Below are 22,570 nucleotides of genomic sequence, written 5' to 3'. Positions count from 1 at the left end.
GGGACAATCTTTGATTTCAGAGGGTAGCCCAGAGGAACCGCGGATTTGGACCACCCTAATTTATACAGAGACTAATATCATACAAAAAAAAAATGAAAAAAATCAAATAAAAAAAATTACTGGCAATAAAGAACAGAGGGCGGGTGCCTAAATTGAATTACATTATCAGTACGAGCATCTTCCGGGAGATGATTAATTCAATGCATGACTCAATCTTTTACATAAAACCAGTGAAAGAGTACAAGCAAGCGGTACAAAGAGGTGAAATGGAACATTTGTCAAAACATAAGCGACCGTGAAGTTATGCACAATAATGTTCAACATCCGTCGACCGTCACGGACAGAAAAAAATATCTTCGTGTCTTAAAAAGGGGCGTCTATTGATCCGATTTTTTTTTCTTTCTCCCTAATACTCTTCTTTGAGATTTATCGTTTTTTCTGTTCTTCTCCCTTGCAACCCACAAAGGTTACGGCCATTTTTTTTTACCTGCAAATGCTCCTGAAAACGTATCGGTAACGCCTGAGACATCTCTGCAACTTATCCACGCACTAATTCACAACAAATTGGTACACTTATGAAACAGTTTTCTATTGTTTTTCTCTGGAAATTGCCAGTTTTTCCTCCGCTGCTGCTGCGCCTAGTGCACGGGAACAATCAATTGGACGTTCTTCTTCGTAGCAGGCTGCTCACAATTTCAACATGGCCGACTCTGTTCGAAAATCGATCACTGTATTCGTACGCCTGCGAAATTGATGTTTTCCGTATTAAAGAACTTTTCGTTCAAATATGACTGAGCTTAACAAATCTGAAAACCCAATTTATCACTAAAAAACTTTGAATTGTTAAACTAACTATCTAAAACAATTTCAACGTATGTAAGATGACCGGTCACTTCGAAAGATGGATCTTTTTTCTTGCATCAACCTGCCACATGAACACTTTTTGACATTTTGTGTTAATACATATAAATGTCAAGTGTTCAATGTATGTTTACATGACTTTTAAAATTATTGGCTTAGTTGTCGTCTTCAAAGCCTAAACATTTATTGTTTTTTTTTTATTTCGTATGCTTTTTATCCTACTTAACTACTGTTAAAACCAACAATTAAAAAATGTGTTAAATGATTAACGTTCCAATCAGTCTAGTAAACTAATTATGTAACATATAATGTACACATAATCTAGTTAGCATGCACTAGACATCTTCCATGCTGACAATAAAAATGAGAATTCGATCGAAGCTCAGCCATCGCACACTTTAATTTTAATTTATCATGTTATTACACACAATCAGGCCGTCTTTTGACTGCGAGGCCCCACGATTAACAAACAACCGCACTGGGAAGAGAATTCTTCAGTTAACAAACACTGAACTGCATAAAAGTGAACTGCAGAACTTGACTTGATGTGAACGAGACGGAACAGAGCTGTCAAAATATACACTTTTAGAGAAAGATAATACGGTTGCAAAAATACTACAACACATACATAAAATGTGTGGAATGCACTCCAACCCTGACTGAAAAGTCCGTCCGACGTCCGTCGTTTGTCGTACGTGCAATCGTACGACGTCGCACGACAATGTCGTGCGACATTCGCACGAATGTCATACGTTTTTGCACCAAAATGTCGTATTTGTCGTGCGATCGATCATCGAAATTGTTCGACATTGTCGTACGACATTCGACCGACGTCGCACGGTTTTGTTATTTAGGATGTCGTGCTATTGTCGTGTGCTGTCATTTCGGAATTTTTAGGTTATTTTCGAAATAAAATTCATTTTATTTGTTGTTTTGCTGATTTTTATTGATATTTATTAGTTTTCACTGGCCTGGCACTTTGTTTTCCAAATATTCACTATCACTGCAGTCACAATTTTCCAAATTTCGCTTGATGATGGCCAATCCGGTAGAATTCGTGTGCTGCCCCGTGAGTAGTTCGTTCACCTCCATCGCTTTCACTCAGAGGTTGTACTCGACCGCAAGTTTGTTCTTTTTTTCCAGGTCTTAGTATTGATAATGGCGATTTTGACATTCTCTAAAAATCAAACACCATCAACACTTTCATTGTCCTGTTTGGAGACTGTTTGATACAGATCTGAAATGAATTAAATAATAAAAAAAATACTGTAACTAGGGAACAGCATCTAATTCCAGCGTGCCTTTAATGTTGCCATATCAGCACTTTGACATTCAATTACAGCTCATAAAAAGCGTTTTCAACTGAAATCAAATGATAAATCGGCCAATAAGAAGTGAGCAAGCAATTTTCTATCAAAAGTTTTGAAAAATTAGTTGTTTGAATAGTTAAAATAAGTAAATTGGATGGAGTCAGAAGCGAGTGCTTATTTTGCTAAACATACGAGAATTTCTCCTATTTGCTACCTGGCGAAAATATTCAAATTATTTAAAATTTCTAGAAGTTAAGAATTTTAGAAATTAAGAATTTCAAAACATAAGAATTAATAAAATTTAAGAATTGTAGATAATAATTTTGTGTTTGTCAAATTTTCGATTCAATAATTTAATAATTTAATAATTTAATAATTTAATAATTTAATAATTTAATAATTTAATAATTTAATAATTTAATAATTTAATAATTTAATAATTTAATAATTTAATAATTTAATAATTTAATAATTTAATAATTTAATAATTTAATAATTTAATAATTTAATAATTTAATAATTTAATAATTTAATAATTTAATAATTTAATAATTTAATAATTTAATAATTTAATAATTTAATAATTTAATAATTTAATAATTTAATAATTTAATAATTTAATAATTTAATAATTTAATAATTTAATAATTTAATAATTTAATAATTTAATAATTTAATAATTTAATAATTTAATAATTTAATAATTTAATAATTTAATAATTTAATAATTTAATAATTTAATAATTTAATAATTTAATAATTTAATAATTTAATAATTTAATAATTTAATAATTTAATAATTTAATAATTTAATAATTTAATAATTTAATAATTTAATAATTTAATAATTTAATAATTTAATAATTTAATAATTTAATAATTTAATAATTTAATAATTTAATGTTTAATAATTTAATAATTTAATAATTTAATAATTTATTAATTTAATAATTTAATAGTTTAATAGCTTAATAATTTATTAATTAAATTATTTAATAATTTAATTATTTATTTATAATTTTATGATTTTATAAATAACACCGACCAATAAAGTTTCTGCGCAGGTTCAATTCAAGGGGACCCCAAAAACATGTTTACTTTGTATTTTCAAAAATTTCAAAATGTTTGGACAGAGCCGAATGGGTTTTCTCCAAAGTTTGTATGGAGAATTAGAGCTGTTCGCTACTCCCTCAAACTTCATGCTGCCCCCTCGAGTTGAGCCAGGTTTCAGAATTTTAGAGTTTTATAATTTTTACTTAATTATTGTAAAATTATTTAATACTAGAATTTCAGAAGTAAAGAATTTCAGAATTTTTGTGTTTGAGATTAAAAAAAAGTTTTGGCTCGTAGAATTGAAGAATTCAAGAATTATTTTTTAAATTATTTTATTGTTTAGAATTTGTGATTGCATTAGGTTTGGATCACCCCTCCTGTCCTCCCCCACGCACATTTCCATCGTCCTCTTTTTTCCTCCCGGCACTCCTCCACCGTTTAAAAAAACACGACTCACCCCAATCCGCTTTCGATCGCAGACCGGTTCCTTCCCGTCCCATCTTCCGGCATGATCCGCCGGGTTAACGATGTTTCACGTTCTCTTCCACCGTCGCGAAGGCTGAAATCAGGAAGTCTGGAACATAATGTTATGATTTAGCCGCTCGCCCACTCCGGCCGGAACTTTCCAGCAAAAAAAGGAACACAACTTACCAATCAACCAGCCAAAATCCTCACGAACCTTTACAACAATATTGTTTTTCTGATTTGATCAAGTCCGAACAAGATCAACTGAAGAGAACTGTCAAACTGTTTGCGTCGACGATAATCGACGTCGAATTGAAGGTGAATCGATGGAAAAAACAATGTCGAGCATGTCGAGTGTTTGTCGCACGTTTGTCGTCCTTTCGACCAATCGATATCGAAACGGTAAAATCAAAAAAGTGCGACAACTCGTACGACGTGCGACATTTTTCAAACAGGGAAGTTACACTCAAACTGAGAATCACACATTGCTCAGTTCGTTTCGCACTTTTTTGTATCGAGAAATTACCCAGTCGGAAAATAATCCGGGGAATTTGAGTGTCTGGCGTAGCCGGACGTTTGTCGTGCAGTTCAGACACACTTGGCACACTTATTCTAGCCAAGTTTTGCGTAACGCCAGACGAATCTGGCGAAAATCGGGCAAAATTTCAGCCAGCTGTCTGGCAACAAAATCAATCGGTTGAACCGTGCCCGACCGGTTTGTGTCATATTCGTCAAAAATCATTGCAGAAATCTGGGGCAAATCTGGGGGAAATTCTGCCAGATGGTTAGCGCAAGTCCCCAGACGAACGCCAGGTATTGTAGACCAGGCTTAACTCCATGTTGCACTTTTACCCGGTCGGAAATGGCGGACGCATTTCTGGCGTTACGCAAAACTTGGCTAGAATAAGTGTGCCAAGTGTGTCTGAACTGTACGACAAACGTCCACCTGCGCCAGACACTCAAATTCACCAGATTATTTTCCGAGTGGGTAGGAAACTCGCAGGATCGCAGATGCAAGCGCAAGTTTTGAACACATGCAAATCAATCTGATCTTCTACATTGACAATGCTGCGATTCTGTACTAAAATCACAGACCGCAGGTCACATGTTCTATCGAGAAATTAAAAGTGCAACATGGAGTTAAACTTTCTGTCAAGTTGCTGTGAAGGTTTCCATGAAAGCTGCGAAAGTTTAACTCCATGTTACCGGCTCACATCTCCCTTTTTAATTTCTCGATTAATTTTGAAATAAACGAATATTTTTGCAGGATTTCTGCGTTGACAGTTCCAAATGGGAAATCACAGCAACCAACGCAGCCCATTGTAGATAGGTACTCGCAGGAAAGTCTGCGTATTTAGATCGAATTTTTTTCACATCTGTCATCGCGGCGCAGCATATGGTACGTTCGTTTGAAGAGCCGGTGCGGCACTGAGTGCCGCACTCGTCGGTGCCAGTTTTGGTTCAATCGAACGTCATTTGTCAGTGCGCGTGGAACTCGCATGAAACTGAAAAAATATCGAGTGCGGCACTAGAGTTTCAGTTCCAAGATGGCGGCGAAACTCGTGCGGAACTAGCGCGAGTTTCTTCAAACAAACACTTTGACAGCTCTGAGTGCGGCACTCAGTGTGGAACTAGCCATCAAACGAACGTACCAATAGGATCGCAGCAGTTTCCCGGTGTAGATCAGGCTTTAAACTTTCTGTCAAGCTGCTGTGAAGCATTCCATAGGGGGATGGCGTCGCTATTTTTAGACCACGTTTTCCACTTTTTCTCATCGAAACTGACCACTTTATCGACTTCATTTTGCTGGGCAAGATAGGACGCCGTCTATTTTTAGACGATGACTCAGCACTTTTCCACTCGTGCACTTAAAAAAACCAGGTGGCAGCACGATGTAACGACACGTCCCTATGACAGCTGCCCAGTCACGACGTTCTAGCAGATTCTAGCAGAATTCTTACAGAGCTGGATATTCTTACAGCATTCTAGCAGAATTGTTCTACCGTTCTAGCAGGATTCTGGCAGAACCAGCTCTGCTAGAATATTTCGTGACTGGGTGTGGATGTTTCACTCCATGTTACCGGCTTACATCTCTCTTTTTAATTTCTCGATAAAGTTCCCACTCGGAAAATAATCTGGTAAATTTGAGCGTCTGGCGCAGGCGGACGTTTGTCGTGCAGTTCAGACACACTTGGCACACTTATCCTAGACAACTTTTGCGTAACGCCAGACGAATCTGGCGAAAATCGGGCAAAATTTCAGCCAGCTGTCTGGCAGCAAAATCAACCGGTTCAATCGGTTGAACCGTGCACGACCGGTTTGTGTCATATTTGCCAGAAATCATGGCAGAAGTCTGGGGCAAATCTGGGAGAATTTCTGCCAGATGGCTGGCGCAAGCCCCCAGAGAAACGCCAGAAATGCGTCCGCCATTTCCGACCGGGTTATCTAAGCCAGCTCTCACGCACACTAGCACACCATTTGTTTTGCGCGTCGGTACAAAATTTAACCCAGGGTGGCCACCTCGGGAAAAAAAACCGGGAAAACCCTGGGCATTTTTTCCAACAGGAGAAAACCGGGAAAAACTCGGGAATACGACTTATAAACCGGGAAAATATTTTAAGTTTAGTTAAAATTCGACAAATTTCTCTTAAATGAATTCAATTTATACTTTTCTCTATTAGAATATTATTCCAATATTATTCTAGTTATTCTAAATCAAGAATTGGGGAAAATAATGTTTAAATTTGTGTAATAGACTCAAGCTACTCGGTTTTGGATTTTTTTTTCTGTTGAGTATTCATGATATTTTTCTTTGGCGAACTTGCTTTAAAAAAAAAATTGTTCAAGGCCATGCTGTAGACTTGGCGCTATTGCAAGATTCCTACTCAAAACAAGGTGTCTGTAGGCTTGAAACAGTGAGGTAATCCCAACCGGACCCTAAGATAACAGTTTTCGTGAGTTGCGCGTATTCACGACAGATGGCAAGTGGGCCTCGTCGGAGTCCACCCATCAAATACGCAACTCAAAATTTACATAGGAAACTTTTTTTTCAACCGTTCTAGACTAATATTTGAACGTAGCGTATCTTTAAACAAGTTTTTAAAGAAAATGTTTCCAGAATGCTTATTTTGTCGTTTTAAAAAAAATTACATTAAAATGAAAAAAGTGATCAGAAATGGTTTTTAATCGTGTTTTTTACCGTTGTACATAAAAATTGACATAGGGCTTTAGTACCCAATTCGCCCCAGTTGACGGTACGCTCAGTTTGTATGGGAGCTGTCAACATGCTCCCGGGCTGGGTAATCCAAACCTCTTTTTCCACCTAAGCTCCCATCCTCCCCAGGATTCGAACTGACGAACTTCACCCAAACGAAAAATATATCTCAAAATCTGCAACAGTGGATTTGCTGCAGAAAATGTTATATTTTATTACATTTTTTGCAGCAAGCCCATGAATCATTTTTGCCCGCGTGTAAACACATCAGCGATCTGCAGTTCTCACCAACACATGGAATGCTGGCGCGTCCCCGAGCAACACTCTAGAGAGAACATTATGTTCGCGTTCTGTCCCTCACCATTCATCAAGCGTCCATGGCGCGGTGGTAGCGTGTCGGATCAGCATCCCAGAAGTTGATGGTTCAATCCTCGTACTGTTAAGATTTTTTTCTGCAATTCAAACAATCTGCCGTCGGTAATGTCGATAATTGTCGGTAACGGGCAAAAATGTCATACCCCTATATCGCAAAAAATGCATGAGGACAGATTTCATGCAGATTCTGATATACTTTCATGCCGCCATGTATCACAATCATGCGACAGCCGGTTGGGTGTTTGGTAGTGAGTTGGTTAGGCCTGGGCCATTGACTTCCTCATTTAACGGAGGCGTGATCAAACAATAATCTCGTCTCGTAAAATGCCACAGGGGCCAGAAGCAACCACGATTAACAATACATTACCGGACCCGGTTTAAAAATACAATTGTTTGATAAGCTGCAATTTTTACGATCAAGTTCACGTGTCAATAGGAAATTTACTCAGTCGTATGAAGGGAAAGGCGTGGCTGAATGGTTACGCTGTTCGCTTTGTAAGCGAAAGGTTCTGGGTTCGATTCCCATCTGCTCCTATCGAGAAATTATGAAAAAGAAGGAATTCTGAATACTTGAATATGAACGAAAAATTCATTGCCTCGCGGCGGGGTTCGATCCCCCGTCCTTTGGGTCAGCAGACAAAAATGCTAACCACCAGACCACCGAGGCTTAGTTGACTAGAAGGATTAAGAATGCTATAAGAATCCAAGAAACTTGATTGGAATCTGTGTACCTAAGAACAGGAAATGCAATATTGAATGCAAGTTGAATTCAAGGACACTTACTGGTTGCATAATTGTTAGGCGAATAATGAACTTTCAACACGACCAGAATTCACCACAAAAGCTTGGTGAACCGAATTGGAAAGCTTCCAAAATGAATCCAAGAACATACGAAGAATTAAGGACTATAAATAGATTTGACCGGCCGCATCACTTACCAAGGTGAATCCTGGCTTCACACCCATCTTAGGATTCATCCGTAAAATACGTCACGCTAAAATCAGCCAAAATTTACCCCCCCCCTCCCCCCCTTTGTCACGCTTTTCCTATACTTATAACACGCAATGTCACACTTGCTCAGACCCCCCTCCTCCTAGAGCGTGACATACTTTATGGATGACGCCTTACTAACACCCTCAAACCTCACGTGATACTTTGTCGAAGACGCAGCCGATTTAGCGGTCTTCATCACTTAAGTATCGGACTAAAAATTCCTATCCACTTCCCCTTGTCCCGTGTCGTGGCCGGAGCTGTGATTGGCTAGCATGATAGTGACATTTGAAAGTTGCGAAGTGGTGATGATTGGTTCCTACTCTTCATCTGTGGTCCACGGAGCAATTCTTGGAGGTCCTGGTCAATAACAGAGTAGCAACTACGGGTAGACACCAATGCAATGCTATGCTATGCAATAATCTAATCTAATCTAATCGAACACAAGCGCAGCCAGTCCGAAGAAAGCATCCGGGAAGAACTTATGGTTAGATTACGCCTCAAGTTCTTTCTTGTCATTATTAATGATTGCAGTACTTTCGAGGACCCCCGAAATTTATTACACTCACTAAAGCGGCCCGGCCTACTGCGTTGCATTAACCGCAAGAGACAGATTCTATGAACGGAACCCACATTTCATGGAATCATCAGGGGAAGAAGAAGAAGTGGGGACATACCGTATCAACCACTTCGAGTTATTTATATAATATGGTGTGTAGTGTGTGTAGGGGAATCGTTGGGAAAGGGATTGTTGTAATATATAGTAAATGACCTTGTGACATTATTTCACCACTACGGATTAATTCACTCAAGGGGTGTCAACCCCTCGGTGGCCGAGTGTCTAGAGCATCTGACTACCAATCCAAAGGTGTGAATTCGAATCCCACCTGATTCCATGCGTTTTTTTTGTTCATATTCAAAGTTCATTTATAGTCGAATAATTTCAAGGAGACCGGTCGGGAATCGAACCCTGAACCTCCCTGGTAACATTTTAGGTTTTAAGTAGGCCATAAAAGCCTATTGAAGCCGTATGAGGGTTTCCAGAACCATGATAAAACCTGTAAGTTTAAAAATGTTACTAGGGCTCCCGCTTATGAGGCGGGAGCCGTAGCCATTAAGCCACGGGCCGGTCTATGCTATGCTATGCAATAGAAAATTTACTCAGTCGTATGTTTTTAGAAGTCTTATTTCAATAAGTATTGAATTTGATAAGCACAATGAACAATCGACTAAATTCATCCGTTTTATTTTATTATGTATTTCAATATCAACTAAAGGGTGCACAGCAGCCAAGGAAGTTGTTGTCTTCTTATTCCATTTTTTTTTTCAAATTTACGGATTTAACCCTTCATCAATATGATTGTAAAAATAGTCAAAATCTGCTTTATTGTTTTGTAGACAGTACTTTAGAGGATGAATTAAACAGTATGCCGATAGTTCCTATAATTTTGAAGATACTAAAATTTGCGTACCAAAAATCATGGTGCAAAAAGCTCTGCTTGATGTGCGCCGATAAAAAAAAGTTTCGGATAATCGAGTCTGAAACCAATTTATGATGGAATTTCAAAAATCTGTTTTTAGTAGTATTTTTTAAGATGATTTTTGGCTTTCTCATTCTGTTGCGGCAACTGGCAACGGTTATTGGGCAAGGTGGACTGTCTTCAATTTGAGCGGACTGTAAACACTCAAGGGATTTTCTTGGGGTCCGATTTTGGCACAGAAAGCATGCGATACTTCCGTAAAACTACAAAAACCTTTATACACCCAAAGAAAAAATATAGCTCAATATCTGCAACAGTCGATTTGCTGCAAAAAATGTCACATTTATAAAAAATTTTGCAGTAAGCCCGTAGATCATTTTTGCCCGCGTGTAAACATGTCAGCGATCTGCAGTTCTCACCAACACATATAATGCTGGCCCGTCCTCGAGCAACACTCCAAAGAGAAGGATATGTTGGTGCTCTTTCACTCACATTTCATCAAGTGTCCATGGCGCGGTGGTAGCGTGTCGGATCAATAACCAAGAAGTTGGTGGTTCAGTCCTCGTTCTGATAAGGGTTTTTTTGTGAAATACAACCAAAAAGCCGTCGGTATTGTCGATAATTGTCGGTAACGGGCAAAAATGTCATACCCCTACATCGCAAAAAATGCATGAGGACAGATTTCATGCAGAATCTGATATACATTCATGCCACCATAGGAGGATGGCGTCGCTATTTTTAGACCACGTTTTCCACTTTTTCTCATCGAAACCGACTACTTTATCGACTTCATTTTGCTGGGCGAGATAGGGCGCCGTCTATTTTTAGACGATGACTCAGCACTTTTACACTCTTGCGCTTAAAAAAACCAGGTGGCAGCACGATGTAACGACACGTCCCTATGCATCACAATCTTGCGACCGCCGGTTGGGTGTATTTTCTCATATATTTACAAGCGTCAATGTTTCCTCTTCGCGATCCTTCTTGCGACTTGCTTTTGCACACCGTCTCGCCGCTTCGCTGTCGCTTTTTTCTTTTCGAACGTTTAATCGTTTGCAAGCGAACTCGTCGTCGCGCCGTTGCTATCGGCTGTCAAAGTTGGCAGCGCCGTTCTGTCAGTGGAACAGACACTGAAAAAATCCCACATAGCAAATTCATGTGCTTTTTCACGTGAGCTGCTCCAAAAATCAACACGATAATTTGCCATGCTTTTTCCTTGACTTAGATGTGATTTTCATGTGACATTTATGTGATAATCATTTGAAATCAGCTGATCGCAAGCGAGATTTTTTTCATTCTTTTTTCGCTTGGTGTTCACTTTGGTTTCAATAGAATTTCACTTGGATTTGCCCCATTCGACTTTTCTCTTGATTTCATAGTGAAAATCATGTGAGATTGAAATGTATTGGTTCTTGAAGGTGTTTGATGAAAAAAATTCATTCGTAAGATGGCGACGGACGAAGACGGTCCAATTTGCGTATCCTTATATTGAAATAATTCTTTTACAAAAGAATCGATATTTTTTGTGTATAAAACTTAAAATAAATCGTACTAGAACTTTTTGGTAAGTATGTAAACAGTGAAAATTAACAAATTACATAAATGCTAACATTCGGCAATGAAATTTCAGGAATTAAAACTGCGGCTAAAAGTTGGCTCCTGATTTTTTTCTCAACACTGACGCTGTATTGGCCGATTGATCCGTTAACTTCGAAATCTGGCTCCGGTATGATTCGCGTTCCGAAACACACAACTACCGTCGGCAGTTTCGTGACGCGGTGCTGGACGACATGGCTTCTCGTCACCGTGCCCAAGGGCACTTGATCCAGATCATCAAGGTCGAGTCGGTGGAGGCCTCCGAGAACCATCGTCATGCAGTTTCACGGCTTCAAGTAACGGTTCCTGCTGGTGCAGCGATACCACCACAAGCGTTGCCGGAATCTGCTACCAGTTAACTGTGCCGTCGACGAATAATTCGAATAATTTGTAATTATTATTTATTTCATGTATCAATAAACAAAACGTGTTGAATAAAACTTATAATCGTAGTAAAACTTATTTCAAAATAAATCAAAAATTTTATGCAATATTCACATCACATGAAAATTTCGGGAAAGCCATTGCATTTATACTACAAAATCATTTGAAATTCATGTGCACACCATTCAAAAGCCATGTGAGCATTCACGTCAAACTCACGTGTTTTGCATTTAGATTTGCCGGTTCACGCGATGGATTTTTTTCAAGGGATTTACACATGACATTCACATGCTAAGTCGTATGGGGTAGATTCATGTGAAAAACATGTGACATTGCTATGTGCCTTTCTTTCAGTGGAGGTGGGGTTGCGCACACTGGTTCGAAACTGCCTATATCTAAGTCGAACTTCGGCGTTGGTCGAACATTCTCCCCCCGGGTTGAAGGCTCAGCTTCTAAAATCAAACCCACAAGAAAAGAATCGGCCGCTGGCCACACTGGACTTGCTGCCATCTGGTGGTATTCTTCGGTCAGTTGAGTGGTTGAGCGGGAAGCAAAACTCGGCTGCACTCCCGGGTCCCAAACCAATCGTAACTGCTTCTCGTTTCTGGTGAAGATTACAGACTGCAGCAGCTCCTCCGCTAACTTTCCGGCTGCACGGTCACGGTCAGTTGAACGTGCGACGTTGGCGTTGAACAGCTGGCAGCTGTACATCTTGCGGGTCATCGAATTCAGCGTCTTCTCGTTCTACGTCGGCTGGCAGCAGTGAACCAAGTTCCACTGGCTGACACCTGCCGACGTGATGAACACCGTCGATCCGCTCTTCTGTTCGTGGCGTAGGAGCAACGCCCGAATCGCTGGACAAGTCGACGTCTCCTTGTATGCTTGTCGAGGTTACATGGCCGACAACTTTAAGTTTGGTGGGCGGTTGGAGCAGCTGCAGGAGGTTTCTCTGGTTCAAGGGATCAATCTGGCATGCTTTGAGGTTCGGTCGGATTGGGATTCGTCTCTTGACTCAGAACGCCCAGTACTTCACGGTCCGTGAAGCAGACTGTGTTCAAGTGGCGTCCGTCGCACCGCATGTGCAACGGCTGATCGTGCTTTTCGGTTGGTGGATGGGTTAATCATTTCCGGTACTCCCTGGTGGCTGGCATTGCTGAGGGACAGTGACTTGAACGGGTTGAGAAAGCAGTGCGCTACTGAGGGCTACGATCTTCAGGTTGACTCCTTGGAGTAGCCCCTCAATTGCCGCGCACTCCATGTCGTGGGCGTCTCGTTCATCGGCAAAAAGATCACTCTCCTCAAAATCTTGCAGCACTTGATCCAACTCACCGTAGTACCGCTCGATGTTCTTCGCGAACACTCGCAGCCACACCTTCCGGAACCTTCCTACTGGCGCTTGCAGCAGGCCCTTTCCGTCAGCGCTGTGGCCTCGAAGCAGCTGGATTCTGGAACCGTCCCGCTGACGCTTGCAGCAGGACACGTTCCACCTTTTCTTCTTCTCCCGTGTGCAGCTGGAGCGACCGCCAAATCCGCAGCGGCACTGCGAATTGGAATTTTCCACGCTTGGGAACACAAAATGCCGCCGCTTCGCTCACTGCACCCTCACTGGCACGAATTTTTTATGCAAACCGCCACTGTTTCCGCCGTTGGTTAGACCACGGAGTCACCTTTTGGAGAGTTCTGGAACTGTCACTTCCGGATCACAATTGCGCACTCTTCTTCCGCGGCAAGACGGCGGCGCGTGCCGCTTTCTCGCCGAGCGCACACTTCTTGGTTATTCTGCCGGTGACCAGGGGGATCACTTCCAGCTCATTTCCTTCTGCCCGACGAGGTCACTTTCGTCAGCGTTTTCGCTAGGCCGTGCTGTAGGACACAGACACACGGCAGAACACTCGAAACGATCGCGAGATGGAGGAAGAGAGTACACTGGTAGCTCAAATTCGTACTGCGGAATGTTTTTCACAAGATGGCGACCATCCGGTTGGTCCGCCGCCACTTTTCACTTGCCCTCGCGAACTGTCCGTAGTCCTCTGTCCGGTTCGAATGGACCAAATGTTGCGGCAACTGGCAACGGTTATTGAACGAGATGGACTGTCTTCTATTTTAGCGGACTGTAAACACTAAAGGGATTTTTTGGGTTCCGATTTTGGCACAGAAAACACGCGATATTTCCGTAAAACTAAAAAAACCTTTCTACTTTCTCATATATTTATTTACAAGCGTCAATGTTTCCTCTTTGCGATCCTTCTTGCAACTTGCTTTTGCACACCGTTTCGCCGCTTCGCTGTCGCTTTCTTCTTTTCGAGCGTTTATTCGTTTGCGCGCGAACTCGTCGTCGCGCCGTTGCTATCGGCTGTCAAAGTTGGCAGCGCCGTTCTGTCAGTGGTGCAGGGGTGGGGCTGCACACACTGGTTCGAAACTGCCTACGAACTTTGGCGTTGGCCGAACACAGTCAAACAAATTATTAAGGACAAATTGCTATGAAACTTTGTGTTTGTGTTTTTAAATCAGATTTGAGTACGTTTGTATCATTTTCAAAATTCGGAAATAGTTGGTATTTTAGTTATTTTTATAGTTATTTGGGAATCTTTTAACAGATAAATGCCTTTCAAATTGTGTTCAAATTCAAAACATTTTCAAAAAATACAAATTAAAAAAATATCTTTCTTTTAAAATTTATTTAATATTGTAACTTAAATGTCAAATAAAGGGGGAAAAAATCGCAGCACGATTTTTGACGGTTCGAAATGCTTCTAGAGAATTTAAAAGTTGTCGTTTTTTAATTGGTTTGCAAAAAGTTCACATTTTCTTGTGATAAGATTTTGTATAGTTTTCGAAACAGGCCATAAGTGCACCTTCTTTGTTAGAACCACCGAACCATGAGGAAATATTGGTTGGGAGCGGACATACTCAGTGCAAAAGTGAAAGTGTTCACGTCAAACGATCGGCCTGTCTCCTAAGAAGAACCTGGAATCTGACGATCGGGATACCACCTCGCGGCGTCTTTTAAAGATTTGAGCTTTATGTTGTTCGGTATCACCGAAAAGGAAACCCCGCCTTGCGCACACCCCTGCGCCCACCGTGTCAACTGACAGTTGAACGTCAAACGTCACCCGCGAACCAAGCTCGCGTCAGAACACGTCCGACCATCGAAGCGAGAACACGCAATCGTCGCCGCAAGTGAAGAAGTTTTGTGAAGTGAGAATAAGCAGGAGAGTGAAGAAGAAGGAGAAAATATACTAGAAAATCTACAACTTTTGGTGTTTTCCTCCCTCCTGCGTTCCGCTGTAAATAAGTCACCTCAACCTAAATACAGTCCACTACCCACAATCGGTCAGCCCCGAACATGGTCCTTCGAGCCGGATTCGTGAACGCCGTTCCCGATCAAGGCCAGGATCTGAAGTTGCCGGAAACCGCCGGAACTTTCCAGATCAAGCGCTGCTGTTCAACGTCATCCTCCGCTACCTCTTCAGCCAACCGCCTCCGAGCGTTCGTCCAGCCGCGGACTTACGCCGTCGGAAGTCGGATTCCGGAAGTGTCCGCTCCAGGGGCTTCCACCAAGTGGTTCACCAGCTGAACTACTTTTGGGCTGTCGAGAGCAGGTGAGTTGAGTTTCCGATCGAGTGTTCCCCTCTGCCCCGCCATTTGCGTGTCCGGACGTGTTTTCCCGGAGAAACACCGCGTGTGAGCGTGTGTCACAGACGCCAGAAGTGACAGCGACAAAGCGTCGTCGTCCAACCGTTCGACGATCAATCCATCCACCAGTGCTGCGACCAAGCAGCAGAACCTGCCCAACCGGTGTCAGGTGCTAAACGTGGACTTTCCCGGAACAGCGGAAAGTGGCCATGTCCCCAACCCGGAACCTGACGGATGCGATCCGACAGTTCCAGCAAGCTGAGCAGAAGGTCGTATCCGTCCGAGATGCGATCTTGTCTCTGCAAGAACCGAGCTTGTGCGACTCCCGGCCAAGGGAGCAACCAACCAAGAACGCTCGTGCGGACACCACGTCCGACGCTCTCGTTGTGGCCAACCACGGGCCACAAAAACCAGCTGAGGCGGTTGATACGGAGGTCAATCCAGCGTCTACCGGAAGCCAGAACGACATCACCGCCAGCGCCAAGCACAACCAGATGCTGCCAGCAGTGTACTCGTGCCTTGGTCACGTCGCCCGAGTTGCCATGATTCGAACCCGTCCAGGTCGTGTCCATCCGGACTGCGGCCAATAAGTGAGGATCTTCGCGGAGCATACACCGATGCTGCCGCCGACGGTTAAAGCCCATGACAAGCGCGGTCAACCTCGATCCTGCCGCATCCATCCGGATGACGGCGCACTACAGACAGGATCACCAACCGGGCCGCTGTTGGCCAGCTCACGAACGCCAGCGCCAAGGCTGGCTTCCAACCGATCCACCGGACAAGGTCGTCCCAGAGAGTTGCTCACCTGAAAAGGATCATCCACCGAACGAAATGAAGTTGTTGAGGTTCCTCAACCGGGGGGAGTATGTTCGGTATCACCGAAAAGGAAACCCCGCCTTGCGCACACCCCTGCGCCCACCGTGTCAACTGACAGTTGAACGTCAACACGTCAGAACACGTCCGACCATCGAAGCGAGAACACGCAATCGTCGCCGCAAGTGAAGAAGTTTTGTGAAGTGAGAAGAAGCAGGAGAGTGAAGAAGAAGGAGAAAATATACTAGAAAATCTACAACTTTTGGTGTTTTCCTCCCTCCTGCGTTCCGCTGTAAATAAGTCACCTCAACCTAAATACAGTCCACTACCCACAATCGGCCAGCCCCGAACAATGTTAAAGATTTGCTGTTTCTTGGTGAGAGCTTTCCATCATAAGTTGTTAAATTATTATATTCCCCTTTATTATGATATTATTAAATAACCCTTCTATCCCTTCCCCATTATCCTTTTCCCAATTCCCATTTTCCCCAACTTCAATGGCCCAATTCCACTTCCCTCCTAAAAATATAATTATTTGCCAATTTACACTTACACACCACACCTAACTGATTCGGAGCGTTTGGTACGGTATGTCCACGCATCCTTCCTCCCTGTTGATTCTGTGAAATGTGATCCGTTCACCGAATCTGTCTCTGCGGTTAATGCAACGCAGTAGGCCTGGCCGCTTTAATTTTTGCTGTACATTTTTGGGGTTACTCGGATGTACTGCAATTATTAATATTGACAAGAAAGGACTTGAGGCGTAATCTAACCGCAAGTTATTCCAGGATGCTTTCTTCGGACTGGCTGCGCTTGTGTTCGATTAGATTAGATTAGATTAGTAACTTAAATTTCAAATAAAATTTTCAGATATTTTAAAATAACAATATTTTCAGAGTTCAACTGCAAAATAGTCATATCAATACAAGCATTCACTTTTTGTGGTTATACATCGACACAAAAATTTAGTTTTGTTGGGTTTTATTTAATTCTCATCAGAAAATTTTATGAAATTTTTTTTTTCTCAATTTTGACTATTTCGGTTGTGTTGTTCAAAAAATCGCGTTGTTCAGAAAATCGCAGCACGGTCAATTGACTTTTACCATTTTGTGTTGCTCAAAAATTGAAAAACATCCAAACAAATTATATTTTTTGTTTTTTCATGTCCGTGCATAACTTATTTGAAATAAATTTGGCACGGCTCATACAAAGGATCCCAAGTAACCATCCAGCACTAAAAAATGGTCACTGTTCAGCACTGAAAGCGCTTTTAGAGCTGCGAGTAAAAGCTAAGAAGTTTTGAAATCAGCCCTAACAGCTACTTCAGTGCTATACAATGACCGAGTTTGGACTTTACTCGGCCGGTTAAGTGCTGGCCCCTACTGTTGGTGTCCACCCCTGCAGAAAATGTCAAAAAAATGAGAGGCAAAAATATTACTTTCTCTCTCTCTACTTTCCTCTCCTCTCCTCTACGCATTCTATTTTGGTTTGTCTATTTTGTAACGATCATGAATAGCCTCCCTTTAGCAGCAACAGCGCCGCTAGTTGTGGAAGGCGTCACTACTGTGAGAGGCTCTTGACCCATCCCTCGCTTGAGTTCCATGCAATACTCAGGGTGGTACACTCAAATGGCACGTCGAACAACTTGGAGGTATTGGGCTGGGCTCTCTGTATTTGTAAATACGGTGGACTAACCAATGCTTATGGACCATCTGGCAACTGGTGATTGGTTGAAATTGAGGGGATATACGGACGTATAACGTTCAACGGTGTAGTAGTTGAGGCGGATACTTTGCACGGGTTCCCATGTACATTCCCTTTCCCTATTGAGCATTTCTGTCCGGACCGTCCACGAAGTCAGTTCAAGTGCAAGTGGTGAGAAAGAACACGTGACGCCTAGGAGAGTCAGCCATTACGTCAACAGGTAAAACTTCGCTAAATTTAGTTGAAAACCACATCTAATTAGCCAGAATGTTTGTACAGATTGGCTAACCCGGTACGACGTTCAACTTGCACCGGTTGAATTAGGCGTTAGAGAGTTAGTTCGGATTGAGTCAGGTAAGAAGATGCTGAAACTTTGTAACCTTGTGAACTCGAAGCTAAAATGTATTTCGCCGCGGTAAACAGCACCCACAGTTTGCCGTGGGCCAAAATCTAGGGTCCCAAAAACCCTCCAGGAAGGAACCGTCGCGCGCCTTCGACTTCGCGCACCCTCCCGGAAGTCGCTACGGTCCGTGGACACCTGTAAACGCCCCTCCGTCATCCTGGGCGTGGCCAAACGTGAGTGACTGGACTGTGGAACAGTTCATCCGCGAACCCCTCGACACGAACCCCTTTGCCGCATTAGGGGTCTGAAACTGTTCGACGAGTTGCATGCAACGTGGAAATCATCGCACGTCACATCCGCGTCGCCATTATCAGCGAGTGAGCGGCACGGCGGCGCGAGCCGAGACACTTACCACTGGCAGCATTGGTGAGCACGCGTGGATTACGCACAGTGGACGCAGAGCGGTGTGTTGTGGTCAAAAATTCGAGTGAAGACACGTGACAAAGTGCTCATCGGGCGTTCGCCCAGAACGAACCGCGCGGCCTGCGAGCAAGATCCCCGGAACCGCACCTCGTCGCCCGACCATCCTCGTACTTCCTGGTACGGCCAATCGATCCGCCCCGTGCGCGGGACGCTGGTGTTTTAAGGCGCCGACCACGCGACCAGCTCAAGCGAAGGCGATCGGCATAAGCCACGTGCGGCTTCCGCACCTGGTCCGGTGAAGCATTTCTATCGGTGGCTCGTCCAGCTTGGACCGCATTCGATCCAACCCGCCAGCGAGGTCCGCTCGGGTTCCTGCAAGTGGTGCGTGTACGCATAACGCGAACAACGCGATCGTCGCCCGGTAGAATCAACAGTTCCTGAAGACACGTGCGGCCTCCAAAACCTCCATCAACAGCACGTGAGCCAGCCGAACCTCCCGCAGCACTCGCCGAACAAGGCGTGAAGGTCAGATTAGTATTAAGAGGTAGTCTGTAGGAAAAGAGCAAGAGCAAATTAGAACGTTGACGTCAACAAAGATCTTGGTACCGAGGGTAGTCGCTCGTCAGAACTCAGGTAGAATCATTCACCTGTAATGGAACCTTAATAAAACTTTGCTCAATGGAGGTTGACGGTCCGTTCATTAAGCGCTCAACTCGTTATTAACTTTTTATTCGCAAACGTTCTGCGGTCGTTATCAATTTGGTCTCAATTAATCAATAGTTAGATTTTGGTTCGTTAGACGTTGGATTTGCCATTTGGGAGTGTCACCGTGAGCTTTGTGTTTGAGCTTCTCCTTAACATGCCCTGGGAATTGAGCCTCTGCCGGGCCATAGAAAGTGCTCCGGTAGTCTTCCTAATTTTGGAAGTGGCGCTGCACCACGGTGCAAAAGCTACTGGAGTTGGGGTTGGAACGCACACGCAACGTTACAATTTTACTACATTACCGACTCAGCTGACCGAGTTTGCGAAGTCGATTTTTTTGATTGAAAATGAAGCGTTTGGGATGTAAAGCCCAGCCAGATGATAGAAGTTGCCGTTGCTGTTGATTCCGGCACCCGTGCCTTCTGTCCTAAATTGAAGATGGCTTTCCATGCTGTTTTTTATACAGCAATTCCATTTGAAAAGAGCCTAAACCGAAAAAAAAGTTCTCCGATCTGGCTCAAAATTTTTTTGAGGGTTCCTAGGCCAAAATAATTAGACCCGTATTTTTTTGTTTGGCCATTAGGGTGACCTACATCGTGCTAGGGTGGTTCGAAAAATGGCAATTTTCGTCATTTTTCGCAAAAACCACTTTTTTCGAAAAATCATATCTCCTCGCCAATTCATCCGATTTTAGCTATCTTAGACGCAAAGAAAGGTGATGAGTTTGGCTATTTGAGAAAAATAGTAAAGTTCCAAAATCTAGCTTAACTATTGAAAAGTCGTATGAAAACTTAAAATGGCGTTTTGACCGTGTCTGGACCAAAGAGCCTATGTCTGAAAATATTTTTATCGGATTCCTCGGAAAATTTCACATAAAATATCAAAAAATTGGCGATGTCGAACCGTACGTTTACAAGATATGATTTTTTGAAAAAAAAAAAAACTGAGTTTTTCGACGCGCCACGCGCAAAAAGAGGAAAATGACGAAATCGGCAAAATATCAACTTTTTTGACTAAAACTGCGATAACTTTAAAATTTCAGCGATGACCTATACATGTCTGGGTACCAAAAGTTGCGTCTTTCAATTACGAAAATTTTGATACCCAGACATGTATAGGTCATCGCTGAAATTTTTAAGTTATCGCAGTTTTAGTGAAAAAAGTTCATTTTTTGCCGATTTCGTCATTTTCCTGTTTTTGCGCGTGGCGCGTCGAAAAACTCAGTTTTTTTTTCAAAAATCATATCTTGTAAACGTACGGTTCGACATCGCCAATTTTTGATATTTTATGTGAAATTTTCCGAGGAATCCGATAAAAATATTTTCAGACATAGGCTCTTTGGTCCAGACACGGTCAAAACGCCATTTTAAGTTTTCATACGACTTTTTCAATAGTTAAGCTAGATTTTTGGAACTTTTTACTATTTTTCTCAAATAGCCGAACTCATCACCTTTCTTTTGCGTCTGAAACAGCTAAAATCGGATGAATTGGCGAGGAGATATGATTTTTCGAAAAAAGTGGTTTTTGCGAAAAATGACGAAAATTGCCATTTTTCGGACCACCCTAGCACGATGTAGGTCACCCTAATGGCCAAACAAAAAAATACGGGTCTAATTATTTTGGCCAAGGAACCCCCAGAAAAAATTTGAGCCCGATCGGAGAACTTTTTTTTCGGTTTAGGCTCTTTTCAAATGGAATTGCTGTATAGATACATATGCAGCCACTTTGTGCCAGAAGAATGCCAAGCAACTTCGGTTAACTGTTTCACCCCGTTGAAAAGAGCACTGAAGAAAACAGTTTTTGATTAGGTTCGAAAGATTTTGTTGTTTTATTCAAAATATTATATAATTCTTACAACTACAACTGGCCTTGAACTGGCTTGACGATAAATAAATAAATTGTCCCCCGCCCGCTTAGATTGGCGGGGGAATCCGGCCCACCAGCAGAACAAAAAAATGCCATATCTGCCAGCGGCTCATTGTTGCGGTCCAGCAAGAAGGTAAGGTGGCTCTCGTTCATGTTAGCTGTAAAGTATTATTTTTATTTAGCAGGTAATATAAAAAAAAAACTTATGAAGTACTTACGAGGATGATGAAAACCGGGGTGAAAGTGATTTTGAGCTGCTAGCTTCACCAGCTTTCAATCGTCGTTGATGTTTTTGGGGGCGATACGAAAAAGTGAGAGTTGTTTTCTTGCACCCTCTCTTTCACTCTCCGGTCAGAATGAGAACAATGTTGCCAGTTTGATAGAACCAGCATGACAGTGTTGCTAGCAGTTGCACTTAATCAGCACTTATTCAGCTTTGAACAGTGCAGTTGAATAAGTGCTAAATCGCATTTGTAAATGCTGTTGCGTGACTAATTAGCAATAGTATGCCAATTTGTTGCCGATTTATGACTATTTGCTAGTGCTGGATGGTTACTTGGGTAGGCAACCAAGAGCACATTTTAGTCGCTGGTATTTGCACAAATAATACCAAAATTTGGTATTTTCATACCATTTTTAGTGCAACAGTTGCAGTTAGTGAAAAAAACGGAAATGATCCATATGAAACAGCCAAATCTACTCACCTGATGATTCCATGTTGTTTTTAGTGATATTCTTCACCACATCGAATGCATTTGTCATCAGTGGTGTCACGGTTCGCTTACTCGAATCGTGGTTCAAACGATACGTCATGACGCTCAAGTGTGGTTCGCTCATGATTGCGAACCAAGCACGAGCGAACCACGATCCGAACGCCTGCCGTGGTTCGCATGAACCCTTGCTCTCTCATCGCGAATGAGAGTGAGAGGGACCATCAATGAGCGGTTCGCAAGAAGAGCTAAAAACAGCACTCAGAGAAAAACATGTCATGGTTTTGACAACAGAAGGCTACGGCAGGCGGCTTAAGTGACTATCGAGGGCTAGAGCTACAGAGCATGGCTGCAACAACTCAGTGGGATGTCCTGGGTCTTCCAATGACTCCCTGGATTTATTATCGATGGGTCCACCACCATAACAAGCAAGAGGTCTGCGTTGTTATGTTCTGGGTCAACAGAGGACTCCCTGGTTCCTTGGGGACCATCCACAAACGTGGACACTTTTTTTAGAAATCTCAACCCCCCCCCCCCCCCATCGTGGACAATTTCCATTCAAATTAAATCTTTTTTCTATGGAACGTGGTTAATCGCCATAGCCCCCTTACCGTAAGGTGTCCACGTAGTTTATGGATGGTCCC

General features: G+C 42.4%; 1 protein-coding gene and 2 long non-coding RNA genes across 3 annotated transcripts in view; 1 reads left to right on the top strand and 2 right to left on the bottom strand.

The window, feature by feature from the left end:
- The window catches only part of LOC6047964 (clathrin heavy chain), a 28,404-nt gene extending 26,970 nt beyond the window's left edge, over positions 1-1,434 (bottom strand). Inside the window, 2 exon segments of the mRNA XM_038265268.1 lie at positions 488-742; positions 1,290-1,434. Of these exon segments, the coding sequence (XP_038121196.1) occupies positions 488-529 (42 nt within the window). The 5' untranslated portion in view covers positions 530-742; positions 1,290-1,434.
- Positions 1,435-1,791: 357 nt separating this feature from the next.
- LOC119770418 lies at positions 1,792-3,996 on the bottom strand. Its single transcript, XR_005278811.1, has 3 exons — positions 3,876-3,996; positions 3,682-3,798; positions 1,792-2,098 (listed from the first exon to the last, which is right to left on the bottom strand). It is a non-coding gene; the product is annotated as an uncharacterized LOC119770418 (long non-coding RNA).
- Positions 3,997-17,837: 13,841 nt separating this feature from the next.
- On the top strand, positions 17,838-19,352 carry LOC119770417. Its single transcript, XR_005278810.1, has 3 exons — positions 17,838-18,102; positions 18,162-18,236; positions 18,306-19,352. It is a non-coding gene; the product is annotated as an uncharacterized LOC119770417 (long non-coding RNA).
- Positions 19,353-22,570: the final 3,218 nt, after the last annotated feature.

This window comes from Culex quinquefasciatus, chromosome 3, assembly GCF_015732765.1.
Source record: "Culex quinquefasciatus strain JHB chromosome 3, VPISU_Cqui_1.0_pri_paternal, whole genome shotgun sequence".
Taxonomy (NCBI): Eukaryota; Metazoa; Arthropoda; class Insecta; order Diptera; family Culicidae; genus Culex; species Culex quinquefasciatus.
The sequence above is the reverse complement of the archived record's forward strand: the minus strand, read 5'-3'. Positions and strand labels throughout refer to the sequence as shown.